Source organism: Lottia gigantea (assembly GCF_000327385.1).
Source record: "Lottia gigantea unplaced genomic scaffold LOTGIsca_144, whole genome shotgun sequence".
In the NCBI taxonomy this organism is placed as follows: domain Eukaryota; kingdom Metazoa; phylum Mollusca; class Gastropoda; family Lottiidae; genus Lottia; species Lottia gigantea.
Window position 1 is genome coordinate 45,730 of NW_008707688.1, and position 9,614 is coordinate 55,343.

A 9,614-nucleotide genomic window follows, 5' to 3' on the forward strand; every position below is an offset into this window, starting at 1 on the left:
CTGTTCCCATGTCAATATAACCATGGTATTTCTGTCCATCCAGATGCTGGCGTATTGCAACTTCGTCCATCATAAGTGAACATGTCATTTTTTCCTCACCGTGTAATTCACTGCGCTTCCAGAATCGCTAAAGCCAGGAGCATCGTCCACATTCTTGTACAATTTACTGATTGTCCTAGGATGGGGCAGACAAGTATCAAAAACTTTCCTGTCGTAATTGTATGCACGAGGCGAGTAAAAGTGCAGAGTTAATGCAAAACTTCTCAACTGTGCAGAGTATTTTGTTGGTAAGGGGTGGTTTTCAATTTTAGCCTTATGTCTTTTTAATAAATCTGGGATTCCACCTGCACAGGCCTCTAAAACATCAATACTGCTACTACTGACAACGGCATTCTTTCTCATGTCAGCTATAACATTCTTCAGTTCGGCATTTCTTCTAGCCTGCAGAAGTGTTTTTATTTTCTTTCGAGAGGAAATAAGTTTGTTCTGACTTTCTTCTAATTTCCGTTTTAGTGAAATTTTCTTCGGAGTGATGACTGTTGGTATTGAAGGGACTGCTGCATGTGGACTAGGTGGAATGTGGAAAATTGGTCGTTCAGTTGGGGGGCGGCGGGGCGTGATATTCCCCTTTAAATAATCTGGAAATGCAGCAAAAACAGACGGAATAGCAGATGGCTAAGACGAACAATGCACTGTGATGTTCTATCAAAGTCTTCTTCTTTACAATGTTCGGAACAAAGAAGTGCGGACTTTGAAGGGGTGAAATTCTGTCGTCTGATTGCTCGTATCCACTGACTTCTCAAGCTCACATCCCTGGAAAACCTGCAAATGAAAATCAATTCGTAAGGCAAAACTTATATTTAATGAAATACAAGGTGTGGATTTTTGCTTGGGAGTTTTGAATGCTCTCATTGGAGAATGGATCTCTTCCAAGAATGCTGTATAAACAGAAAATCAACAATAATTTTCCAAATTTTAATATAATTATTAATATGGTATAACTATAGTGCAGATAGTGTCTTTGACAAAAGTAAGCCATCACTTAACTAGATATGGTAGATTCTAGTAGATATGGTAGATCTAGCCATTCTAGGTCTTGATTTGCGATCTTAAAAGAAATTAAAAGCAACTTACGTATTAAAAGTGATTGAACGTCGTCTATCTTTATCTGGTATATTGGTGCAGCCGTATGCAGAACAAGAGGGCATTATTTACAATAATAATAACTTAAGTAGACATACTGGAAATGAAAGCGTTTGACGTCGTTGTTTTTTGGGTTGACCAAGATGGCGGACGGCAGGGTGACGTGGCGTCACGTTAATGACATCATGCCGTCTCCAGTCAATCTATACTCCTAGGGTACAACGGTCCATCCACGAAAGATGAGGCTCATCAAAAGGCATAATGGCACCGACTATTGTTGGTTTTAGTGGTAAAAAGCCATTGAAATCTAATAAAGGAGCAAATGAAACCAACAAAAGGAACTTTATCGATTTGTTGACAAATCGGTTACATGAGAATGGTATTGAAACAAAAGTGGCTGTAGGTGTTATCACTCAAACGTAACATAAAGTGACCGACTGTTCTTCCGGTCTGAGAGATATAAATGGGATATTGGTACTCTGAGAAACGGACTTGGTGAATAAAATTAATGTGTGAAATCCTACCGTTATTGCATGTGTTAACAGGCTGTGATGCAGTTTCAAGAATGTTTGGAATCGGCAAAGGTATGGTTCTGACAAAGGCTGTAAAATCTGAATATTTCCATAATATATGTAAATTGTTTTTGAAACCAGATTCAACAAAAGCAGAAGTAATGGTGAAAGGGTACTAGTTGCCGTATACGGTTGTCTCAAACACGAAACGCTAAATGAGCTACGGTATCGAAAATTTCGAGAGAAAGTTTCGACAAGCTACTCGCAAGTCACCATTGAATGCTTACCACCGACATCAGATTCAGCCAAGTATCACGTAATGAGAGTATATCACCAGGTCCAATGCTGGAAAGATAATCATCTTAGTTCAAACGAGTGGGGATGGACTTTTCTACATCAAAGATACAAGGTTATCAAGATGAAACTACCACCTGCACCGGTCAGTTTGCTGCAAATAATAAGATGTATAGCTGCAAAGGTGACTCGAAGCGATATTCATGTAAAAGAATGGATTAGACTGTACTGGTGAATGCTCCGAATGTAAGTTTGACCTCACCAATGGTTACTGAACTATGTGAACACTCTGATGATGAGGAATTCGAATTGTAGACAATTTGTAATAATATAATATATAATATATAATATGTCACGTTCTTAATTTGTATGTTACTACAGTTTATAATATCGAAATTAATGCAGTATTTCTCACCATAATATTAATGTTTTACGTATTTTTAAATGCGTTGACGATTCATAATTTAAGCACACATGTATGTGTGAACGTTTTTGCCCATTTTATTAAATGATGACGTCATCATAACGTCACAGTGACGTCACAGACCAATGAATTTGTGATTTTTGAGGTCAGAGGGGTCGGTTTCTTATTTGCACGTAATACGTTATTTTTATTTAGAGTGAGTGCATCGTTTCGGAGATATTGACGATATTATGAATCCATGGCCGCCATTTTGGATTTTAGCTAACCGATCCACCTGGTTTTGTGTATGAGTTCATACACATGTATATATCTTGAGAAACAAAATCTTGCAATTTTTTCTGGGTATACCCCCTTCTCAGGGCCTATCTTTACCCGCCTTAAGAATTAATTGTTTAATACATGTTCCAATTTTAATTCCAGTTTTTATGTTATATATGACAGCCAGTAAAAGCAAAAATACCGATTCTGATACTCTCCAATCCCATCTAAGCCCCGTGGTCCAGGAGCATTTCCAGAAGACCTTGTCGGTGAATGGTGTGTCGATTATGACAACAAACCTTTTCTTGGAAAGGCCACACAAGCGGATGAAGATGGGGTAGAGGTGTCAACCTTGCAACCCATCGGTAGTAACAAATTCGTATGGCCTGCATTCAAAGATGTCATTTGGTACGAGTATTCTAAAATAGTAACTATGATTCATGCACCAGAGAGAATAAGCTCTCGCAGAGAACTTTATCAGGTACCAAAGATTATGTGGACGGAATTAGCTAGATTGTTTCAATTTTATGATTAGTTCACTTTTATCTACATTTGTTGGGTAATTTTAGTTTTAAATACCTTAATGAATTACAATTTTGTATTGATTAGTTTTGTTTAAATAAAAGTAAATTCTTGTTAATGAGAATGTTTGTGTCCACATTATGATACTGATACAGTTTCGTAGTGCTCATTTACAAAATAGGCCTACGACATGTTTTTCTCAATAAAATTTTTGATTCAAAAATCAGATTTATATACAATGAGAAACAAAAAAGATTTTCTAGTATTGTGGATCAGATTGTTATGCAATTTGCAGTTAAGTTTTCATTTGCGCACCAAACGTATTTTGTGTGAATCATTCTGCTTCAACACCGTAACTCAACTTCAACACCGTAACGAATGCCTAAATTTTTCCTTAAGCTGCCCGATGCCCCTTTTCACATATATTTTACTTATATTATCATTGCCCTGCACTTATCCTCCCAGGTAAAGTTACTTTAATGGTGGTGGGAAAACGTCAAACGATCATATTGGGTTTAGAACATGGCAAAATATACGTAATGTAGAGATGACGCGTTGCAATAAGACATAATGCTAAATTTTAAACAAATGGAATAACAGATTTATACTTTAAAAGATTTGAAACAAGAAGTTCTACATTCTAAACTACTTTCGGCATGTTTTATTAACAAATGTCTTGTTTCGTTTTTAGTTTCGTTATGGTCTTGAGAATTTTTGACAGTTCTTGAACAAACAAGTCATATTTAAACATTAATATATCCATTAAAAAATGTGCACGAGCTATATATAATCAATAAAATGAAACATTTTGCGTCCAAACAAAATGATTTATTTCATAGTGCAAAGAACTTGATTTGTATTTTTCTGCAACATGCAAATTGCACATTAATGGGAGAATGACCCATATCTGATTTTAACCACTTTAATTTCATAACGACTGTTGATTTTATACAAGTTGCCTTTGGGAATAATTTGGGGGTGTAACCTGTATGAGAATTCATCACCGAATTTCGTCAAAATTAAAGAAACGGAAATTGTTTACGTCTTAAATGTTTCTTTAGATATTCTGTAAAATAATGAAAATTGGTTTGTTTCGATTTCTTTATGAACCCCTCATCTTGACCCATATTTCATAACCAACTCGACCACGGTTGCAACATGCGTAACCTATTTTCGTGTACAATGTATAGGGACTTTCTCCCTATTTTTTTTGTCTCTACACCAGCCGACATACGCTGTCCAAATAACTATCAGAGGATGAAACAGAGACTTTTGTTTGGTCTAGGCCACAAGTATAATGTGTTTTGTTCGTTGGAAAGAGGAAATTGTAATAAGATTCAAAACAGATTTTAAAAATATATAAATCAGGTCACTTGACAGAGCTCTTTAAATTCAATTTAGAAAGAGTATAAAATATTTGTAGTGTCGTAATATTGTGCATTACATTAAATAAAAAACTGCAGACGGGTAACGCAATGTAGTATGTAATGAAGGTGTCATTAACATATTATTGGAAATTTCCATATATGAATATGCAAACCAAAATTTACCAATCCATTAACAATTGTAGTGTGAAGAGTGAGCAAGAGATGAAAATCCTCAAATTCAGCACTTCACTGACAATCATTATGATAATGAACAGATATACAAATACATTTCATATACATACTATGAACATAATGTTAACATATAGAGTGAGAATTAAATTTCAACAGACGGGTGGAAAGTATCACAATATATATCCCAACTTACTGTTGGTGTTTTAAACTACGTCTTGAAAAAAAAAGTGCATATATGTGTTATGTATATGCCATTTATAGTCGGGCACATATCAATTCGTTTACATTTGAAAATTACACTACTGTTCTAATTCTCACAAAGTACATTCCAATGTGTATAGATTTTTATTACAAAGTCAAGGCTGTCTTAAATTGGATAACATGGGTATCTTTCTGCGACTGTGCCAAAAGAAATACCGGGGATCACAGAGAGTTCCGTAGCTGTGACATTATACAAGTAACACGTGCGATCAGCGTCACCAAAAACCATAGTGCGACATCTCGGGTTAGTGATGCAGCTGTCTTCACATAAATCCAGGGTCGATAACTTTGCCTCTATGATTGGAAATTCGAAGAAGAGACAGTCGCTATGAACCGGACGAAAAGCACCGGCTGTACACGTTGAATCTTGCTGACATTGAGATTCACAAACTTGTTGATTCGTAGAAGGAACGCTACGGGGTCCTTTAGTCAGAAATACATACTTTCGTGTTTGGCGTGGAATGTGAAAACATCCTGAAATAGAAAACATAATACAGCAAATTGTGTTTTCTCATCGAATAGTTCATGTATACGATTAAGACAGAAGTCTATAAGATATATTTTTAAATCGAAAAAAGGCCCGATCAGGTATTTAACCTAGCTTGGCGACATTCAAGGTCAATTTATAAACATAGAGTAGGAATATACATGTAGATGGAATACTGAAACAATTTCATATCAAAACAAAAAAGTAATTTAATTCTAATTAGATTGACACCTTTCAACCATGTACTTTGTGACGATTCCATAGCATCGTTTAGACCAACCATTAACTAAATGCTGTAGCAAGGTTTTAAAATTGTAGAAGGTTAATGACATTTGAAAGAATGTTAACTAATTTCTGTCATAGAGGAATGTATTATAGCACTATCAAAGATTAGGGTGGTTGAAAAGTAAGATGTTACTATCCAACAGAAGGTACTGGCCCAGGATTAAAGCAATTTTCACGAATGTTAAGGTTAATATGTTAAAATGGAAATTCGTACTGGTAGTCCAAAGACCTAAAAAGACAATAAAAAATTGATACTTTAAAGATGGGTTCCCTTATTTTCATTTACAAAAATGAAAATGCTAATACTTATATGAATAGAAAGAAGAGGTGTTCTAATGACTTGGAAAAATACCAGTTTGTCTCAGATGTCCATAATAATTAATTCATAATGAGCTAAATTAGAAGAGAATTACCAGCAGAATTCCAATGAGTGACCAATCAAGAAAGGTCAAAAAGTCTTTTTTTTTTGTTTTTCCAGACTGTACATACATGGACATTTATAATTGGTTAAAATTCTTAATTAAATGCAATAAGAATATAATGATATGATTAAGAATACATGATAATTCATTAGAAACACATATTAATCAAATAATTTGCTTAATTTGACAATAAAAAATAAGGAAACCCATCTTTAATTATGTACTGAAATCATAAATTGGTGATTTATTAAAAAAAAATTGAAATTAGCAAATGCCCTTTAAAATAAAATCAAATGCTAAATGTACTTAATAAAATTAGTGAAATAAATGAAATATAATAAAAAAAAAAAAACAATTTCAATGTCCCAACATTGCACTGAAATAAATGGTAATAATTAGTCAATGTAGGCCTAATGTAAATATTACAAGATTGAATCTATTCAATTAGATCAAGTCTACCACGAACAATATCATTAAGATTTTTATTTTTTGAGTACGCTGTGACTAGATTTTTTTTTATAAAACATGGTTGGAAATTCATTTTGCAAATCAGAATAATTACGTTTAACAACCCGAGAGACTTGGCATGAAGTACTGTTTTATTGCGCGACAAATGGTGTAATCTGTGAATAGTATTTGATATTTAAACCAGACGGAGAAACAGTTTGTAGTTTAATGATCCAAAAGTTCTCCTTGTATATTCTTGATGATTTGGGGTTGATATTTTCTTCCAAGATAACCAGTTCAATTGGTGTCATCACTAAGATTGTGGTTGGTGGAGTTACAATGATTTCCAATGGGTTTATCAAGACGATGGGTGATATCGAATCGGTGACCGTTTATTCGTTCTCTTAAAGAATTTTTCTGTCTCTGTTTTGGACATTTGTCAAAAGATATTAAATAAATTATGTTGGTACTAACGCACGAAAGTTGGTCGTTATCGAAAATTGTTTGCTGTTTATTTGATGGAGAAACTACCGGTTTTGGACATTTTTCGCAAGAAATTATGTCAATAATGTTTTTACTTACACACGAAGGTTGACCGTTTATCTAAAATTGTTATTTTATTGAAGAAATTACCGGTTAGTAAAATATGCTTGCAAGTTCTACATTTTGTAGAACCGCACGGCTTAGATCCGAAAGATTGATTATGTACCGAAACGCTATTAGATTTTCTTTGTTCAATTTCTGAAAGTGTTTTACTTGTAATGCTGTGAAGGTAGGAATATGCATTGTCGAAATGGAGAAATTAGGTCAATTTCACGTTCGAATTCTGACATAAAAATATTTGCATAGCTAGAAGCGAATCACTTTCCCATAGCTGTTCCAGATTTCTGAAGGTAAATTTTGCTGTTGAAAGAAAAATCATTTCGCTTTAAACATATTTCTAATAAATTTCAAATTTCTGAATTTCTTAAACCTGGAGGTACTTCGGCATAAAGTCTGTTTTTAGCTGATATCTGTGCTAAGGTGGAATTTTCTATGTTTCGTAGAAATCGTTTCGCTCTTTCAGTTTTGAGAAAACAATCGTACAGGCTTGGTTGAAATCAGAAGATCTTGTGCAAATTCGATGAAATCGTAAAACTTGTGACTTAATTATACCAGAAAAGGTATGTTTTGGGTGAAAGGAGCTCTTGTGCAAAAGTTGATAAGTATCTGTATCTTTGAAATACACTTTAATATCCAGTTTATTTGTTTCTGCTATGGAATCTCCCTTAAAGACAGTGGTATCGAGAAAGTCTATGCTTTTGTCACTCACGTTTGCGGTTAGTTTGATAGAAGGATGGTGGTTGTTGAGAATTTCAAAGAATTCCCAAAACTGTTCGATAGAATAAGTCCAAAACATAAAAATGTCATCCAAAAAGCGTCCGTAAAAAATTGGTCAAATGGACAGAGAGGCAACACCTCACGTTCCCACTCTGCCATGAAAAGGTTTGCGTACGAAGGGGCGAATCGTTTGCCCATTGCGGTCCCTGAAGTTTGTAAATATGTTTTACCATTAAATGTGAAATCGTTTCGACTCAGACAAATCTTTAAAAGCTGTAGAATTGCATCGTCGGGTCTGTTTGGATCTGGGTTTCTATTAAAAGTTTTACGAACTGCCGTTAAACCAATAGTGTTATCGATATTGGTATACATAGAAGAAACGTCGATAGAAATTAAAATAGCATTAGAGGGAACTCGAAGATTTGTTATTTTATTGACAAAATCGGTTGTGTCTTTAAGGTAGGTGCGATGTTGACATGCTAGAGGTAGTAAGAAATGATCAATGTATTGTGACACTGCATATGACTCACTACCACAGTCAGATATAATCGGGCGGGCCTGTAGGGATTTTATTCGAGATAAACCACTCCTTGGTTGGATTCTTATGGATTTTAGGCAAAGTGTACAAATGTCTCTCGCGACAATCAGGTTTGGCAGCCAGATAGTCATATTGTTTCTGTTTGAGATAAATAGTTTTGACTAAATCGGCAAGAATATTATTAATCATGTTAGCAGTTCCTTTGAAAATTGGTTTCGGTAAAATGGCATAATGTTTAGGATTATTCTGTTGATTCTCTGCTTCTGAAACGTAATCCTCCCTATTCAGAATGACACAACATGAACCTTTATCACTCTTTTTAATAACAATGCTATCGTCTTTCTTAAGTAAGTTTAACGCTTCACGTTCCACTCGTGTGAGATTAGGCTTTTCGTGTGTTATGGAAAGGTTCGCTGTTTGGCTATTCATACTCGCAAATGCTTTCAATATTTCAGGATGGCGGCCTGAGGGGGTGTCCACGTGGATTTAGGAATAAACATTCTTCTAGCACCACGTGGGGTGGTTTCGAAAAAAATATGTGCAGCTAAGATTTCGTTGAAATCGTTCAATGGAAGGTCGGAGATAATTTAACTTAGCTATCGTTGGTGTGGGAATAAACTTAAGTCCACGGTCTAAGATTGAATGCTGAAGGGGTGTGAGAATTTTGCGGCTCAAGTTAACTACAGTTTGGCCTAGCGGTGGCCTTTCAGTATTTTTAACTCCAGTAATTAGTTTAAAGTAAAAAGTTTAAAGTGGTAAGATTGTTGCGCTGTTGATACTGGACTCCATCATCATGTTGTTGAGGGTGCTGATGTTCTGTTGTGCTTTCTTCGAGATTTTATTTGAAATGGGTATACATGTGAAGAGGATCTTGGAGTTTGGGAAGGTTTTGTTGGCTGTAGCGATTAATTTCTGGGCTTGGTTAAAGGAGGTCTTTGGTAGCTGATCACGGTTGTTGAGGCCTACATGAAGAATAATGATAGTAGGTTTGGGATCATGGTCGTATGATTCCAGGGTTGACTGTATGTGATGGATTTGGGCACCGGGGTAAGAATGTATTTCAGTGTCTGAACTGGTTTTGGTAATTCAGGTGATTCAGGTTAGATGATCCAATAATTAAGGTAGATTTTTTTTTTTAGAGC

General features: G+C 35.1%; 1 protein-coding gene across 1 annotated transcript in view; it reads right to left on the reverse strand.

The window, feature by feature from the left end:
* Positions 1-5,079: 5,079 nt before the first annotated feature.
* The window catches only part of LOTGIDRAFT_172886 (hypothetical protein), a gene marked incomplete at both ends in the record, with an annotated part of 8,667 nt that continues 4,132 nt past the window's right edge, over positions 5,080-9,614 (reverse strand). The window contains one exon of the mRNA XM_009050072.1: positions 5,080-5,447. Within this exon, the coding sequence (XP_009048320.1) occupies positions 5,080-5,447 (368 nt within the window). The remainder of the gene's footprint in view (positions 5,448-9,614) is intronic.